This window comes from Xyrauchen texanus, chromosome 44 (assembly GCF_025860055.1).
Source record: "Xyrauchen texanus isolate HMW12.3.18 chromosome 44, RBS_HiC_50CHRs, whole genome shotgun sequence".
Classification (NCBI taxonomy): Eukaryota; Metazoa; Chordata; class Actinopteri; order Cypriniformes; family Catostomidae; genus Xyrauchen; species Xyrauchen texanus.
This window is the reverse complement of record NC_068319.1, coordinates 19232825-19252403: the sequence shown is the minus strand read 5'-3', so window position 1 is coordinate 19252403 and position 19579 is coordinate 19232825. Positions and strand designations below refer to the sequence as shown.

Here is a 19579-nt window from a genome sequence, read left to right as displayed (position 1 = left end):
GCATTCACATCATGGCAGATTTCTGTAATTACAAGATGGCAACTAATCAGAGCTGTTCACGTCCTCAGATCTTGGAAGTTACTCATTTCAATGACAACACTCATAACGCCAAAACATCTTTGTTATTGATTACAGCAAATTATTTATCACAACAGTAATTCAGTAATTCACCTCTATAAGTTATTGCAACATGTTTAAGAAAACGCTCCAGCTAACGATTAAATAATGTAATGTATGCTTTGAATACATTGTAAAAACATTTAATAGACAGCGTCTGCCACAAGTTTCATTGTATTAAAGGGATAGTTTACCTGCTATCTGAATTATCCTACTTCCCACTTCTGAGATGGTAATTATGAGTATGTTGCATTCAAGTGATTTGTTGTCGGAAAGAACAAGAAACATGGAAGACACCAGGTTCATTCATACATATTTTTGAGGAACTTTTATTTTTGACACCAGTCACACCATATTACATATCACTCAGATTAGCTTAACAAATGGTTGCTGATTTACGTAAATAAATTTGACCAAAATGGCAAGTGCTGAAAATTTCCTGTATTTAGAAAATGTGTCATTCACTACAGAAATAGTAATTTCTTCCACCATGAGGAAAGTTTACGTCTCCTCCCAATTCGGAAACTCAGGTATCAAAATTGTGCTGTCTTCATGAATCAGAATTATCCCACTTCCCACTTCAGAATTCATTTCATCATTTCAAGTCCTTTCTTATTTATTTATATAGTGCGTTTCAAAGCAGCTTTACAGAAAATCATGAATTAATAAAAAATGGAACTTTAATATCTATAAAGTCTTACAGTGATCATTGTGTAGTTTAAATAAATATGATTGTAGATTGTATATAAAATTGTAATAATTAAATAATAATTGTTTTTAGGACCCCAGTGAGCAAGCTGAAGGCAACTGTGGCATTAAACACAAAACTTCATAAGGCAAGGCAAGGCAAGTTTATTTATATAGCACATTTCATACACAATGGTAATTCAGAGTGCTTTACATAGAAGAGATTAAAATAAGAATTAAAAAAAAAATAAGAATAAATGAAACGTTTAGAATATAAATTAAAATACAGTACAAACAGTCGGACACACAGTGGCATAGTGCTCATTCAGTAAATGCACAGCTAAACAGATGTGTTTTGAGTCTGGATTTGAATGTGACTACTGTAGGAGCACATCTGATCTCTACTGGAAGCTGGTTCCAGCTGCGGCTGGCATAATAGCTAAAAGCAGACTCTCCTTGCTTAGAGTGAACCCTTGGTATTTCTAGCTGATGTGATCCTAATGATCTAAGTGATCTGTTGTGTTTATATTCAGTGAGCATATCTGCAATATATTGAGGTCCTAGCCCATTGAGTGATTTATATACCAGTAATAATACTTCAAAATCAATCCTAAATGTAACTGGGAGCCAGTGTAAAGACCTGAGGACTGGTGTGATATGTTCATATTTTCTGGTTCTGCTCAGCATCCTGGCAGCAGCGTTCTGTATGAGCTGCAACTATCTTATGGTCTTTTTGGGAAGGCCAGTGAGGCGTCCATTACTATAATCCACCCTGCTGGTGATGAAAGCATGCACAAGTTTCTCTAGGTCTTGACTGGAAACAAAGCATCTAATTCTTGCAATATTTTTCAGATGATAGTATGCTGATTTAGTTATTGCTTTGACATGACTACTGAAACTAAGGTCTGATTCTAGAGACACACCAAGATTCCTGACTTGATTTTTAGTTGTTTGACCCCTAGCGTCAAGGTATGCATTCACCTTGAGAACTTCATCTTTGTTTCCAAACGCAATGACTTCAGTTTTGTCTTTGTTTAACTGAAGAAAGTTTTGGCACATCCAACTGTTTACTTCATCAATGCATTGGCACAGGGAGTCAATGGGGCTGTAATCGTTAGGTGATAGGGCTAAGTAGATCTGTGTGTCGTCTGCATAGCTGTGGTAAGCAATTTGGTTCTTTCTCATTATTTGGCTCATTGGGAGCATATACAGGTTGAACAGGAGTGGTGCAAGAATTGAGCCTTGAGGGACTCCGCATGTCATGGACGTCCACTCAGACTTATGGTCTCCTATAAGCCCCACCCAGTTTTCCAGCCTGTCAAGAAGTATGTTGTGATCGACAGTGTCAAATGCAGCACTGAGGTCGAGTAGTACCAGTACTGATAATTTGCCTGTATCAGTATTTAAGCGAATATCGTTTATTATGATGTTGGTTAATGAGAAAACTAACTTTGGGAGAAACCAGACTCACTGTGGGGGCCAGTTCCCCTCTGGCTAACATCATGAATATAATGCCAAAATTAGTTATTTGTGTGCAGTGCAAGTCATGGTTTAAAATGTGTAAACTTAAGTGTTAAGGTCCAGTGTTTAAAAAAAAATTTTTTATTAACTTTAAAATGAATGACTAATATCTTTGGGGCACCGCTTGCCATCGCGAAAATGGGGCCAAGCGATGATCCGGAGGCCTTCGAGAAAACGGCGGAGGTATGGAGGTGGCCTCCCGAGCAGTGGGCGGCCCGCCTATTGCCCCTACTTTCCGGGGAGGCGCAGCTGGCGGCACAACAACTTCCCGCTGCCAGCCTCCTGGACTATAGCCACTTGAAGAAAGCCATCCAGCAACGGGTCGGTCGGCAACCTGCCCGGTCGCACTAACCTCATAGAACACCATATTGAGACCACCCCGGGCGTGGTGGTTCATAGCCGGCCCTATCGCCTCCCGGAGCACAAGAAAAAGGTTGTTAGGGAGGAATTAGAGGCAATGCTCGAAATGGGTGTAATACAAGAGTCGCACAGTGATTGGGCCAGCCCAGTAGTCCTGGTACCGAAGAGCGATGGCTCGGTCCGCTTCTGTGTTGACTATCGGAAAGTGAACGCGGTGTCCAAATTTGACGCATATCCAATGCCTCGTATTGACGAGTTACTCGATCGGTTGGGCGCGGCTCAATTTTATTTGACGCTGGACTTAACGAAGGGGTATTGGCAGATTCCTTTAACTCCAATGTCCCGAGAAAAAAACGCTTTTTCAACACCGTTCGGATTACACCAATTTGTAACACTTCCGTTCGACTTTATAATTTCGACATTATAATTTACAGTAATGACTGGCGGCGTGCAACATCTGAGGGCTGTCCTGAGAGCGCTGAGGCGGGCGGGACTCACAGCAAACCCGAAGAAGTGTGCAATTGGACGGGTGGAAGTTCGGTATCTGGGGTTCCACTTGGGTCACGGGCAGGTGCATCCACAGGTTGACAAAACCGCAGCGATCGCAGCCTGCTCGGCACCCAAGACCAAAAAGGGTGTAAGGCAGTTTTTGGGGCTGGCTGGCTACTACCGAAGGTTTGTGCCTAGTTATTCTGATGTCACCAGCCCGCTGACTGACCTTACTAAAAAGGGGGCTCCCGATCCGGTCCAGTGGACAGAGTCGTGCCAACAGGCCTTCCTTAAGGTAAAATCTGCACTGTGTGGGGGGCCGCTTTTACATGCACCTGATTTCTCTCTCCCCTTTATTTTGCAGACTGATGCATCTGACAGGGGGCTGGGTGCAGTGCTCTCGCAGGTGGTCGGAGGGGAGGAACGGCCAGTACTGTTTATTAGTTGCAAGCTTTCCTTCAGGGAGACGAAATATAGCACCATCGAAAAGGAGTGTCTTGCGATTAAGTGGGCGGTTCTGACGCTCCGCTACTACCTGCTGGGGCGGGCCTTCACCCTCTGTTCCGATCACGCCCCTCTGCAGTGGCTCCACCGCATGAAGGATACTAACGCGCGGATCACCCGTTGGTATCTGGCCCTCCAGCCCTTTAAGTTCAAGGTGGTCCACAGGCCGGGGGCGCAGATGGTTGTGGCTGACTTTCTCTCCAGAAATGGGGGGGGAGTGGGCAGGCCGGATGTTGCCCCGGCCTGAGTCAGTGGTGGGGGCATGTGGCATGGGGGGCGTGGTCATGTGTCGGTCTGCGGGAGAGAGAGAGCGGTAAGGCTTGTCACCTGGTTTGTAATTACCTCTAACACCTGTGTCTTGTTATAGTGATACGGAGAGAGACATTTAAGGGACGCCAAATGTCGAGAGCGGGAGAGAGAGAATTGCAAGAAAGCACGACAGACGGGAGAGTGCGTCTCGATCGTGCTCTATAAATTTGTATACACATACATATCTTTGTGAGAAAGCACGAGCAATAAAAAAAGGTCTAAACTTGAACCTGCCTCGTTGTCTCCTGACTCCTCCATCGCTCCAATCAGACCAGTTCACACTTTGAAGTGCAGAAGTTTACATACACCTTAGCCAAATACATTTAAATTCAATTTTTTACAATTTCTGACCTTTTAACTGCAGAAGTTCACACAGATGCATTGTCCTTTGCAAGTTGGCTGATGAAGGCTTTTGTTGGCAATTAAATTATAGTCTATGTATTCTGTTTCAAGAGTGTAGTCCATCAATAGACAAAGGTGATGCAGGCAGAGATCAGTGAGGTGCATCGCAGTTCAACTTTCAGGTCATTTCGGTGAGGTTCGGTGGGGTCCATTCAAGTACAAGGTTCAGGCATATGAAGTACCTGATGTCTTACAGTTGGAGTTGGAATCACTTCATCCTCTGAAGTTCATCGTAAAAGACTGAAGTGATGTCTGTCCAGCACCGGCTGTAGTTTGTTGTCATCACTCAGCGACACGTAGCTGTGGAGTCTGACACAAGCAGGAACGGAGCTGGATCTGGCCGGCTCTGGTAACCTTGGGAATGTTGGGATATGAATACTGAGGTTGAGACAAGGAAACAAATAGAATAATATTTGTGTAGATGTCATTCAATTTTATGCAGAGCTATTGACATGATAGATGTTTCTGGTTCTGGCAGACCTAACTAAAACAGCCTAATTGTGGGCTGGAGGATAAATTAGGTGTCTGTCTGGCTAAATAGATGAGACTTTAGTTTAGACTTAAACTGAGTGAGTGTGTCTGCATCTCGAACAGTATTTGGGAGACTATTCCATTGTTTAGGAGCCAAATAGAAAAAGGATCTACCTCCTTTTGTGGATTTTGATATTCTAGGAATTATTAACAAGCCAGAATTTTGTGATCGTAATGAACGTGATGGAATATAGCATGCCAGAAGATCACTTAAGTATTGTGGAGCTAGACTATTCAAAGTATTGTATGTAGTAAACAGAATTTTAAAATGATACGAAATTGAACAGGTAGCCAATGTAACGACGATAAATGCGGCTAATATGATTATATTTCTTGGTTCTAGTTAGCACTCTGGTAGCTGCATTTTGAACCAATTGATGTTTATTTATTGAACTTTCTGGACATCCTCCCAGTAATGCATTACAATAATCTAGTCTTGAGCTCTAACGCATGAATTACAAACACTGGAAATTCGAATTTCATAGGAACGTTTAGTATCAAAAATGTGTTCACTGTAGAAGATGATGTAACAGTATATCCATCGAGAGTCAAATTATATTTTAGCGGATTCTTTTTTGAGGTTTTTTGTCCAATAATTAGTAACTGTTTTGTCGAAATTGAGTAGAGGAAATTTCTGGCCATCCAATCTTTGATTTTATTGATACACTCTGCTAATTTGGAGAATTGTGAATTTTCGTTGGGTTTAGAAGAAATATAAAGTTGGGTATCGTCGCCATAACAGTTGAAACTTATTCCATGATTCCTGATAATATCTCCCAGGGGAAGCATGTATAAGGAGAAAAGCAGAGGCCCTAAAACTGATCCCTGTGGCACTTAACTTTTGTTTGATTTGACAATTCCTCGTTTACACATACAAAGTAGATTTGAAATCGGTCTGTAACTAGCCATTTCTCCAGGATCAAGCTGTGGCTTCATAATAATTGGTTTAATTACTGCCATTTTAAAGTTTCTTGGGACATGTCCTGAGGATAGCGAGGAGTTAATAATATTAAGAAGAGGTTCTGAAATTACAGAGAATACCTTTTTTAAGAGCTTAGTTGGTATTGAATATAACATACATGATGTTTCTTTTGATTTTGTGAGGCTGGCACCAGGATGTCATAAAAGTCAAAGAACTCTGCGAGAACCAACTCTCACACACAGACACGCAAAATCTATATGTGAAAATTTTAAAAAGAAAACCATGAAAACAAATAATGTCGCTAGGCATCTTTGGTATAATTTAAAAGGTCTCAGTGCGACTGTTGTAATGATCTCTTTCCCAGGTTGGTAAAACGAATGGTCTCAGTGCAACTGGTGTAATGGTCTCTTTCTCAGGTTGGTAAAACTAATGATAACAAAGTTATAAGGTCTTTGCAAATGCTGTATAATTCTGGAGGTCTGTCCCCCTCCTTGCCTGTATGTTAATGAGGTATGACCCCAGGACTTCCAAACCTCAACCACTCCCAAAATTCCCTTTGTTGGTGTTTCCTCTGGTTTGAGTGACACTATAAAGAGTGCTAGTTAGTACATCAAGTTCTTCTAGATTATTTGGCTTACTAAGTATTTGATACAATTCTGTGAAAATTATTAATGAATCTATCTTTGGCGGTAGAAAGAATAGTTCTACCTGAACAATAGCATGGTGTAGATTGAGTGACATTAGCTGATCACAGCAAACAATGCACGAGGTAATGATCTGAGAATTTCTATAGTATCAGCATCAACTCCATATGATTACTGTATGCCGATGATTTGGTCATGTCACATTTTGTCTGACTCTAAGATAGTTAAGAATATCGATAAATGCTAATTCCAATGTGTCATTTTCATTATCTATGTGAATGTTGAAGTCCCCAACAATTAATGTTCTATCTAAATTAACTATTAGATCTGATTAAAAATGTGCAAATTCACCAAGGAAACCAGAGTATGGCCTAGGTGATCTACACACTATAACAAGGGCACAAAATGAGATTTTTTTTCTTTATATATGACGGTGTCACATTAAGTATTATTAGTTCAAAAGACTTAAACTTATATCCTGTCCTATGAGTAAAAACCAAATATAAACTTATATCCTGTCCTATGAGTAAACATCAAAAATGTCACTGTAAATTATAGCAACACCTCCTCAACCCTTCTGGTTTATAACAATAACTTGGGGGAGTAGATTAATTTAAACTAATATATTCATCTGGTTTAAGCCAGGTTTTAGTCAAACAGAGCACACAAACTATGAAGTATTATCATTTAATTTACAATTAGTGTTTTAATAGAAAGAAATCTAATATTTAGTAGCCCTACCATTTATATGATTTTTATCTTCAATTTATTAAATCTTTTTCAAGTTTGACCTTGATAAAAAAAAATTCTAAATGATTTAGTGAGAGTTTTGTGTTTGGTAGTTCGGGGAACAGCCACAGTCTTTATATATGATAGCTACAGTAGGTGATACAGTCTCTATGTCTAGAAACATTTTTGCAAACTTTTCCATGAAAGAAATCACTTACAACACCTTTTAATTTTTCTGTAGCCTGACAGTAGCTCATCTATTTTTATGATATCGTAGCTTTTTCAGTTATGAGCTACATTTTCTAGTGAGAAGCCATTAGCGTCACAAAAAGCTACTGTAAAGGAATTAATGGAAAGAGGAGGCGAGAACCAGCCAGACAATATAAATCATATTTTAATATAAAACTGAATCAAAAAGACAAACACACAAAGGTGTCGGACAGCTGTCTGTAAATCTCTCTCTCTGTCGCACTGCAGCTTCCAGTCGGCCTTTATCCCTCTGTGAGGCTTGATTAGGGGCCGGGTGTGTGGAACCACGACCCGGCCCAGTACTCCACCCTGTCACAGCTACATTTGTCACATTTGATTGCAATTTTGCAAATGCAGCAATGGAGCCAAGGGCTTAATCAAACACACTTACAGTTAAAGTCAGAAGTTTACATACACCTTAGCCAAATACATTTCAATTCAATTTTTTACAATTTCTGACCTTTAATTGTAGAAAACATTCCCTGTATTAGGTCAGTTAGGATCACTACTTTATGAAATCTCAGAATAATAGTGGAGAGAGTGATTTATTTCAGCTTTTATTTCATTCATCACATTCCCAGTGGGTCAGAAATTGACATACACTTTGTTAGTATTTGGTAGCATTGCCTTTAAATTGTTTATCTTGGGTCAAACATTTTGGGTAACCTTCCACAAGCTTCTCACAATAAGTTGCTGGAATTTGGCCCATTCCTCCAGACAGAACTGGTGTAACTGAGTCAAGTTTGTAGGCCTCCTTGCTCGCACATGCTTTTTCAGTTCTGCCCACAAATTTTAAATCAGATTGAGGTCAGGGCTTTGTGATGGCCACTCCAATACCTTGACTTTGTTGTCCTTAAGCCATTTTGCTACAACTTTTCAGATATTCTTGGGGTCATTGTCCATTTGGAAGAGCCATTTGTGACCGAGCTTTAACTTCCTGACCGATGTATTGAGATGTTGCTTCAATATGTCCACACAATTTTCCTTCCTCATGATGCCATCTATTTTGTGAATTGCACCAGTCCCTCCTGCAGCAAACCACCCCACAACATGATGCTGCCACCAACATGCTTCACGGCTGGATGGTGTTCTTCGGCTTGCAAGCCTCACCATTTTTCCTCCCAACACAATGATGGTCATTATGGCCAAACATTTTTGTATCATTAGACCAGAGGACATTTCTCCAAAAATAAGATATTTGACCCGATGTGCACTTGCAAACTGTAGTCTTGCTTTTTTATGGCTGTTTTGGAGCATTGAGCAGCCTTTCAGGTGATGCCGATATTGGATTCGTTTTACTGTAGATATAGGTACTTGCCTACCTGTTTCCTCCAGCATCTTCACAAGGTCCTTTGCTGTTGTTCTGGGATTTGATCTGCACTTTTCACACCAAACTACATTCATCTCTAGGAGACAGAATGCATCTCTGTCCTGAGCGGTATGATGGCTGCATGTCCATGGTGTTTGTACTTGCGTACTATTGTTTGTACAGATGTACTTGGTACTTTCAGCCATTTGGAAATTGCTCCCATGGATGAACCAGAATTGTGGAGGTCTGCAGTTTTTTTTCTGTGGGCTGATTTCTTTTGATTTTCTCATGATGTTAAGCAAAGAGCCACTAAGTTTGAAGGTAGGCCTCAAAATACATCCACTGGTACACCTCCAATTTTGTACACCTCCTATCAGAAGCTAACTGTCTGAAGGCTTGACATAATTTTCTGGAATTTTCCAAGCTGCTTAAAGGCACAGTTAACATAGTGTATGTAAACTTCTGACCCACTGGAATTGTGATTATAGTCAATTAAAAGTGAAACAATCTGTCTGTAAACAAGTGCTGTAAAAATTACTTGTGTCATGCACAAAGTAGATGTCCTAAACGACTTGCCAAACCTATAGTTTGCTAATATTAAATCTGTGGAGTGGTTAAAAAAATTGTTTGTGACAAGGAGGAGGGCAGGGCAGGGCAGGGCCAGGCCGTGAGGACACACAGCCGGCCCTGAATCGGGCTAATCAGCCGGAAGTGGAATAAAGACAAGCCGGAGGCACCTTTTCGAGAGAGAGAGCGAGATGCACGCTGCAGTGCTGCATGTGTGTCTGTGTTTGTCTTATGTTTTATGTTGTTTTCAGTTAATTTATATCATTAAACCTTTATGTTGACTGTTTATCCCGCCACCTCCTTGCCCGTCCCTTAGCTGTTACAGAGTTTGAATGACTTCTACCAAAGTGTATGTAAACTTCTTACTTCAACTGTACCTAAACCTCTCTCATGTTGTGCTGGGAAAACCAAATAATTTAAGTGAATCAGTTCTATCGGACAATTACATGTAAATGAACCAGTTAAAATAGACATGTCCTTTATATTTAGCGTTGGTAACTCTTGATTCTTTTAGTGAGTCGGTTCTTTCAGATGGTTCATGTAAATTAACTAGTTCACATAAATGATTCATTGATTCACCTGAACCTCGAGCAGGGACTTTGCCTTCTTTTTTTTTTAAGCAAAATATTTAGTTAATTGCTGCCATTTATTTTTATTCAGATTAATTTGATGAAAAATTTTGTTTTCTAGTTGTATTTTTGTAAATAGGGAACAATGGGTTTAAAGGCACACCTTAAGGAAAATGTGCTTTTTGTTTCAGGACACAAAATGTATCAAGATTGAAATAATATATAAATTTTTATTGAATATTGATGGAGCCACATAATTTGTGTGAAAATAAATAATAACAGAAGGTTGTTTTGGTAATAAGTATGAATGTAGTAACCATGGTTAATTCTGTGGCTACTTTGGTTTTACTACATTTATATTTACATTTATGCATTTGGCAGACGCTTTTATCCAAAGCGACTTACAGTGCAATTATTACAGGGACAATCCCCCTGGAGCAACCTGGAGTTAAGTGCCTTGCTCAAGGACACAATGGTGGTGGCTGTGGGGCTCAAACTAACATCCTTCTGATTACCAGATTACCAGTTAGATACTACAAATACCAAGGTTAAACTGTAAAACCTTGGCTAATATTCGTAAAGGACTGTCACCTAATTAAATATAACTTCTGACTGCTGTATTACTGTAAATAGAACTATACCATTTTTTATGATGTATCTTAAAATGTTTTCATATTTTAATAGCGTTAGTGTAGTTAGCTTTTTTTGTTTTTTGCTTGTAGTGCAGCTTAACTTTTTTTTTATCTAGCTTGAATGTAGTTTAACTACTTTGATTAATGATAACTTTATATTTTTTTGCTGTTGTTTACAGAGCCTATAGAGCTGACACATAGAAAAGTGCCATTTCTTAACATTGGCAAGGCCTTAGAAAAATCACAGCTAAGAGAAGAACATTATTGTAATCAAAGAGAAGCTCTTGCATATTCATAGCAGTCATAAATATGTGTACTAATATGAAATGTTGTTGTACGTTTACCAATTTGCATCCACAGCAATTATTAATTCGTGGAATATTTAATTTTTTTTGTTGCCAAATTAGCCTGTGCTGAGTCCTATCAATAACCACAAGAGGGCAGTATGTATCTAATAGAGACGCACTTCCGCACAATCCTACAACCGAACCACAGCTGTAAGATGATGTAGTGTTACTGTGAGCATTCTGAGGAAGACTTGCAAAACAAGTGGCAAATAATCATATTTTAATCAGTCAGTTGGCGGACGATACAGCTCTGTTTTTGGCAGATGCTTCACAGGTTTCAGTTGCGATTAATCTTATTCGCTCTTTTTCCAAAGCTTCTGGTCTCACCCTCAATCTTTGAAAATGTGAACTGTTACCAGTGAATAAATGCTCTGCTTCCGTAGTGTGTAATATTCCTGTAAGAGATTCAGTCACATATCTTGGTGTTCATATCACCAAAGATAGAAAAGCCAGAGGTAAGTTAAACTTTTCTCCCCTCATTGAAAAAACGCAAAAGGTTTTCAACCGATGGTTACAAAGAGATCTTTCTTTGAAAGGCAGAGTTCTAATCACCAAGGCGGAAGGTATTTCTCGTTTAACCTATGCTGCTCAGTCATTACATGTAGATAACTCCTTTTGTAAATCTGTCGATAAGATGCTATTTAATTTTCTATGGAAAAATAAAACTCACTATATTCGTAAGTCTGTAGTTCTGAATTCTTACAACAAAGGGGGCTTAAATTTCGTAGACTTTAGCTCGCTCAGCAACACATTCAAGATAAATTGGATCAAGCAATATCTCAAACACCCTAATTCCATCTGGAATTTTATTTCTCATTATGTCTTTTCACAGTTAGGTGGCCTAAATTTTATTCTGCTCTGTAACTATAAAATACAAAAAATCCCAGTTAAACTCTCCAATTTCCACCAACAGGCTCTTTTGGCATGGGCTTTACTTTACAAGCATAACTTCTCTCCACAGAGGTGTTATATATGGAACAATTTTAATACTGTTCATAAGAACAAGTCACTTTTTTATGATAATTGGTTCAACAATGGTATTTTATTAGTCAGCCAACTCTTTAATAAGAATAGACTACTATTCGGTTATTCAGAATTTCTTGCCAAATATAAGATTCCAGTAAGCCCAAGAGAATTCTCTATAGTTTTAGATGCTGTGCCCTCAGGTCTTCGTATGTTATGCAGGTCTTGTGATATCTCTCCGCCATTGTCAATGTCACCTCCTGATCCAACTCAGCTTCCGTTAGGTAAAGTCTGTTTCTCTACCAATAAAGCATCGAACTCTAAAATTAGATCCTTGTTTCAGTCGGACTTAGTCTCTATTTCTCCTGCATCCTTCTATTGGAATAAGTTTGACCTTAACATTGATTGGGAAAAAGGTCCCTACCTCAGAAGTTCCTTTTAACTAACAAAATTAAAGAAGTCTCATTCAAGTTACTACACAGGTTTTACCCCACAAATGTTTGCTTAAATAAGTTTAGGAATGACATTGATGTAAAATGCTCCTTTTGTGGCTTGCATCCTGAAACTATTTCACATTTATTTTGGTCTTGTGAATTCACATATAAGCTCTGGAAAGACATTAATTCATTTTTAGTTGACAATATTCTTCCTGAGTTCTCCCTGTTCTACAAAAATTTTATTTTTGGTTGTTTTAGTGACCGTGGGAAGGACAATGGTGCACTCTTTCTAGTAAACCTAATTTTATTTGTTGCCAAATTCCATATCCATAAATGTAAATTCGGTAATAAAAAAACACTTTTTTCAGTGCTAAAAACTGAAATGGAACAGTATATTTCTACTATCTCTTCCATGCAAAACAAAAAAGCTGTTAAGACTGTGGTTAATTGTACTATATTCAATGTGTTTATTTGATTAATTCTTTTGTGTTTTAGTGTGGTTTTTTTTTCTTCTTCTTCTTTTTTATATTTTATTTATTTATTTATTTATTTATTTTTTATGTTTTGTATGTATCTTTTTTTTTAAAAAACTTTTGCTACTTTGATTGTATTGTTGATTACTTTCAATAAAGTAAAAAAAAAAAAAAAAAAGACTTGCAAAACAAAATTACAAATCAAAACAAAAAATAAATCTTTAGCCAACAATATAAGTTACCTTTAAAAAGGCAAAAATCTGTATCAGCTAGCCTATTCACTAAGAAACAGATTAGGCTATGACTACAAGTAGAAAACATAAAGGATGACATATTCAGCTCTAACCACACGTTATGGATTTGTAGCACAGTAAAGCTCTTGTACAAATTGCCACACTTGAAAGCTTAAAAACTAGAGTCCTTACACAGTCACATGTGACTGTATATTTCCTTACAGTCGACAGCAGGCCTGAAGCAGAACCTGACTGTGAGCTTTGGGTATATGTGGGAGCACAGGCTGATGATCTGTCTACCCCAGGCAGAAACACACACTGTGAGCTACAGCTGATGCTGTCAAGCGAGTGATATATTAGCTTTGAAAACACTGTTATGACCTAAATATCCTCATTTTCACTATTTCAAGCTGGTATGCTGCATTTTTACCCTTTTCTTTTATCTTTGATTCATGTCATTATTACATTTACGACTATATCACAGAGATAAAACTACAATTCTGTTCCCCAGAGGAAAATGTTATTGCTCTGTAGTTTCTCTTTCATAAATGAGGACACTTTAAATTCAGATATTTCTCTTAAAATAAGGAGTAAGAATAAAGTAAATGAGACACTTGTTTACAAATAGTAAGGGAATAGAGCAATAATTCTGTTGATAGCATAGCCCAGATAATGGTCGTGGAAAAAAAGTTTATTGCAGACTAATTAATTATATTTTTCTGAAACTTCAGAGACACATGTGAGATTATTGGGGTCTTTTTCTCAGGTGAAAAATCTGAGATGCATGACAATTCAGTGAATATTCTGTCATCACTTACTCACCATCATGTTGTTGTAAATAAGTACATAGTGACTAGTGGTTATTTTTGACCGGAAGGTTTAGATGTGGAACGCTCTTTTCTTTTTTTCATTTCATGATGATTATAATGAATATAAAATTAAAATTCTTCCCTGAAGTAAGAACAATTAAATTATGCATTTCTTTTGGGATTTTATGCTATTTTGAATTTATTTACATGTAAATCTCTACATTTAAGCATTCATTTGAATAGACAAATTATCAAATGAAAAAAAAAAAAAAAATATGACAATATGACAAATTGGAGTCAGATTGCTGACATCTGGTGAGCAAAATATAAATAACATGACTTGACATGTTATGCCAGTAACAGCCAGTAGATAGCTGTAGCCACCTACTGTGTAGTCTGATGGCTTGTTGTAACCACATTTCATCACAAAATATGCACTTGGATGTATATCAAGACACTCAAACTATTATTTGTCCAATTTTAGCATTTCACATTTTTATTTTAAGGGTCAGTTTTTGCAGTTTATGCCATTATGCTTGTCATCAAACCTGACTATGGTGTTACAAAGAGAAGACACAGAATAAGCTTCTTTTTTTTACTAATAATTTATTTCAAACATCAAAATGTAAATGCATGATAATGTCAAGAAAATTTATATTAAGACAGAAATAAACTGCAAAAAAGATTGCTTTAGAGCTCCCATTAGTGATGGGGGGGGGGGTATGTTTAGCACTGAGGATGTTTTAGAGTCTCACCCTGTAATTTCTGTCAGTTTTTTCGTAGTTAATTGCGATTAATCACATATTTTGAAAGTGCTGAAATTTGAAACTAAATGTAATAATTTTTCTGTCAAAATGCATTTATTTCCTTCTTAGGAAAGAAAACAAAACAATCAGGGCATCAGTGCCGCTTTGAACACCACATGAAAAGCGCTTGCAGACAAAACCTCTCACTCTGCATTTTGGTAATACTTAAGACTTACCGTGATTCTGTGGTAATTAAAATACACCTTTGCAGAAGCTGAAAAATACTTGATGTTTGTCACAAGTTCCATCTAGGCTTGTTTTGTACAGCAATTATTATTAAGAGCTCCTTTCCCCACCACTTAATTAGCAGTTTGTGGCGTGTGTGGGGTCACTGTAATGTCTCCGGGGGAACATGTCACAAAGGTTCCGCCCTTCTAACCAGTGTTTATGCTGGTTTATGCTGTATTAACTGTAAATGTGTTAATCACGATTAAGAAAAATGAACATGTTAAACTTTTTGAATTAACATCATGCGTTAACACATTACTTTTGAAAGCTCTCATTTATTTCCTTTTGTGTTTTGCAGAAGAAAGAAAGTCATATGGGTTAAGAACAACACAAGAGTGAGTTAATGATAACAGAATTTTCATTTTTGGGTCAACTATTCCTTTAAGCAAAAGTCTCAATTTGCTTATAATGTAATATCAGTGCTGTTGAGGAGAGAGAAACGCTTGCCACAAAAAGAGTTTTTTTTATTTTTATGATTTGTCTTTCCTATTGTTCAGGTAATGAAAACAAGCTGTATAAGAAGAGAGGACAATGGGGTGGTTGTGGTGTATATGTAGCTTATATTCTAAAGGGAATAAAAAGATCTATCCTCTTTTCTCTTCTCCCCCCTGTCCTAACCTTAGCTGCCCCTGGATCCTCCATTGCACCAGCAATTTCTCTGACAGATGAAGAAGAGATGTGCTAGGCGAGTGGAAATGGGGAAGCTGGGGTAAAAGATTAAAGAGAAGGAATCTTTGGGCAGATGAAAGGACAGGCAGTTTTGTGTGAGCACATTGGTGAGAGGGAGGCTGAGCCATGTTTCAGTTATCAGCTCATGACAGAATGAGAGATTACTCAAAAGTACTCTTGCTGTCCATAACCACAGTTTCTGTGTCTCTCTCTTTTTTTCCATCAACTTCCCATTTTGTTCTGTTTTCTTGGTCTTTCATCTGCTTCTCTTCTATCTGGCTGTCACACACTTTCTTCCAAATTTGTAGAGGAATGACAGAGGAGAAGAGAGATTTGTAAAGAGATCAAGTGTGCAAAGCTTTGTCCTGACAATTCCGTGCTGTTCTTAATCATCCCTGTTTTTGTATCCTCCTACAAGCCTCTCTCATTTTTCTCTCTCATAATCGTATGCTTCAGACATGCTTTGTGACGGTTTTTCCAGCTCCAGGACTTGATGTTCTAATTTTAATAGCTTAAATGCTTGTATTTTAATTGCTGGATGTAATTGAATCTCCAGTCTTTTCCCTCTGCTTGTGAACCAGTCAATATAAAGAGCGATCTGAGAGAAGTCACTGTTTAAGTGGCCCAGATAGGTATGACTACATCACATTTGAGAGGCTGAACAAGCACGCTGCAGATAAAGTGATTATCTTAATCCTCATGCTATGATACTCTGACCACCGATAGAGCCCATAAAATCTCATTGTAAGTGAGAAATCCAAGTGACTATTACTTTTTATCTTTACAATTCTAAATTCCAGTTTCAAGATGAAAGATCATAACATATTCATATTGTCTACTGCAAAGCAGACATCTGATTCCACACCTGAAATAGTTTTGTTTTTTTCTTCTAAGTAGCCATTGTTTTGTTCTTACACTGTAGGGTGATCCTTGTAAACTACTCACATTTTATCACTCCCTCGTTCTCCACTAAAATTTCCCCTCTGTACCACCACTATTAGAACTAATCACTATCCTCTCTCTCTTCTCTCTTTCTTGCGCCCTCTCTCTCTCTCTCTCTCTTTCCCTCTCTCGCCCCCACTAAAAAACTCAAGAAATGATGAGCAGCCTTCAGAGTCCATATGATAGACAGACAGCAAGAAGTAAAGTCAGAGAGAGCTTACAGAACCAACAACCCTGCAGGTAAATATAAGATCAGAAGAAATAGACAGGAAAACATAGTAGGAGTAGTACTTTTTTTCAAAGTGAGATCTTAAAAGTGAGAAAGGTGGAAAAAGTGAAGAACTCTGCTGAAGATGGGTGTGGTGTTTGGGACCTTCTCTATACAAAACAAACAGGTCAACTACAGAACAGGTAGGATCCTATTGGCACAAGCCATAGAAAAACATTTAATAGTCACAGAAATAAATGCATTAGTAAAATTATATTTGTGTCTGTGAGGGAGAGGAGAAAGAGAATATAGAGAGCAGTTAGTAGCATAATTTATAACAAAATGTATTATTGTCATTTTTATCATTTTAGTTTCTAAGTGTAAGTGTTTTTAAGTCTTTATCACACTGATATCACTCTTGTTCTACTGTACATCATGTGTAAATTTTAATGCAAATGTGTGAATGTGTTTCTAGCCTAAATATATTTTTGTGGACAGAATTGCTGCAATAATGCATGCTGAAGTTTGCTTTTACATAATTTTTGTTTTCAAAAACTCTTGGAAAAAACCTCCTCTTGGAAGTCCTCAAAGGGAAAAATGGTTCACAAAGAGAATACAGTTGTATTCACTTCCAGAAATGCCAAAAAAAAGTGTACCTTAAACTTTTAGTTAGTGTTAGTGTAATTTGAATTAGGCAACTTTAAGTACAATAGATGTCAATGGGAAGTGCCCATTTAGGTAGCCAGGTAAACGTGTATGTTTGAGTGTCAAGGATAATGTATATGATGTGTTTGCATATTCTAGCTTGGGCTCTACACAAGGCAATGGGTTATGAAATTATCACATGGCAATCTATTTCAAAAATGATTGCCTCCTGTAGTTCACATAGTGTGTCCCGAGCTGGGATGATGGAGGGGGCGATTTGAAGGTTTAGAAAAATGGATTGATCAGGCTGTGAGTATACGATAAGAATATGCATGAATAGAGGAGAATGAGAAGGCGGTTTGTTAGCATGATTATTTATGCATTGAAGGGTAATTAACCTACGCTTCATGTGAATTTAATGTGGAGTGCCGTGCTTTAGAATCTACTAAAAACTATGCTAGTGAAACAAGTCAACATCACATCAACACAACTGTGCTCACATGTAAAAGCATGTGTTTATAACCACATAAGAGATGGTGAGGGAAATAGAAATAACACTTCATATACACACAGAGTGAAGAGTGATTATGGAGCCAGGAGGATTACGAGTTGTGGGCAGAAAGACAGAAAGATGGTTTGAAGTCTTTACTAAAATCCCCAGGAGTAACAGGAGCTGCCTTTGAGTTTAGAACTGAAGACACAAACTGTGTGTCAGATTTGGCACTCAGCCCAACTGGAACTTTTGCTGGATATCCATGCTGCTTTAGTGTTTGTGCACGAAAGCGGTGAGGATAATAACCAGGGGAGATTAGTTTAACTTCAAATATGATACTGCTCTAGTTTTCTGTAATTGTCAGGAAGCCTTATATAATGCATGTTTTGACAACTACACTCGCAAAAAAAAAGTACTGTTAAAGGTACAAATCTATCACTGGAGAGGTACCCTTAAGGAGACAACAAATTATGTTTGTTGTTGTTGTTGTTCCCATAGGAGAACCTTTTAAAGGTGCAGAAAAGGTCCTAAGCATACAATTATTTATCCAAAACGAGTTATACAATTTAACTAGAGATACAAAAAAAGGTCCCTTTGAGGGTACCACCCCAGTGATGGCCCTTGTACCTTTTTTTCTGATGGTGTTTGTGTATATTTGTGTGCTTGTTGGCCCTTCAAGTGTGAGTTATATCATACATTTATTACCATTTCCCCTCTGTGGTTAACTGTAGAAGCTAATTTCCACCACAAGTTTCTTTGGGAAATCATAGTAATGAGATAATAATTTGTATTTACTATTGTACAAATTGTATTTACCCTAGCTCCGCCATTGACAATATGGTATGCTTCCAGCATCTTTTAGCAGGGGCTAGTGGAGTCACACTAAGCAGCCAATTGCTGACCTACTGGGTGAGATACGGAGAGCGGGGTGTGCTGTACACTGCGATGACACAACATTTTAATCGTATTATTAATTATTCTGGTGTTTAGGAATAATAGTATCAATCTGTGTTGAGGAGGATCGGGCTAATCAGCCGAGGAGAGGGATAAGTGCAGCGGAACATGGCAGTTCGAGAGAGAGAGAGAGAGAGAGAAAGAGAGAGAGGGGGAGACATGCAGCTGCCAAGTGTTTATTTGTGTTGTGTGTCTTTTTGTTTTGTTTTTGTTGACCAGGCGATGGCGTGTCTGGGAAATGGCGAGCAAGTTTTTCTCTCTCCTCTCGCCTTACACTTTCCCTCTTTTTCCATCCCTTTTTTCCCCTACCCTCGTCCCCCTCCCCAGCCCTAGAGAGGTGGGGATAAGCCTGCCGGCAGAAGGGCAGCTGAAAATGCAGTTAGAAAATACATTACAAATACAAGAGAATATAATAACAATGTTTGATACACCCCATAAACATCAGAAACAATGGCTGTCTGTACACACTTATTGTCACTTAAGAGTGATGAATTATAATTCAATAAACATGTTATTTGATTTGGCAGATTAGTGTTTTAATAGCACTGCTTTAGTAAATTCCTATTTGTGCCGTTTATTCCTGGATCACTGTGGTCAAACTCAATTAATAACATTACTATGATTGTAGGTTATCTGTGACATCTCAGTGATAGTAGGTTTTGGCTGTTATTTGCACCATCAAATGTGTTTCCAAGTGAGCCAATCATCTGTACCTACCTCCAAATTGGATTAGCAGTTTCAATTAGGTGCTTGCAAGGGAAAGTCCAACATCATTAACACTTCTAATTGAAATGAGAGGGTTAAACCTGCCTTCTTGGATTTCACACATGC

General features: G+C 38.1%; 1 protein-coding gene across 2 annotated transcripts in view; it reads left to right on the top strand.

Moving 5' to 3' along the window:
• The window catches only part of LOC127637120 (Kv channel-interacting protein 1-like), a 70853-nt gene that overhangs the window by 23670 nt on the left and 27604 nt on the right, over positions 1–19579 (top strand). The window contains exon 1 of one of the 2 annotated variants that reach the window (XM_052118038.1): positions 16658–16859. The exons of the other annotated variant lie outside the window; for it this stretch is intronic. Coding sequence (XP_051973998.1) covers positions 16802–16859 — 58 coding nt within the window. The 5' untranslated portion in view covers positions 16658–16801. Of the gene's footprint in view, positions 1–16657; positions 16860–19579 lie in introns of those variants that run through there. 2 annotated transcript variants of the gene reach the window in all.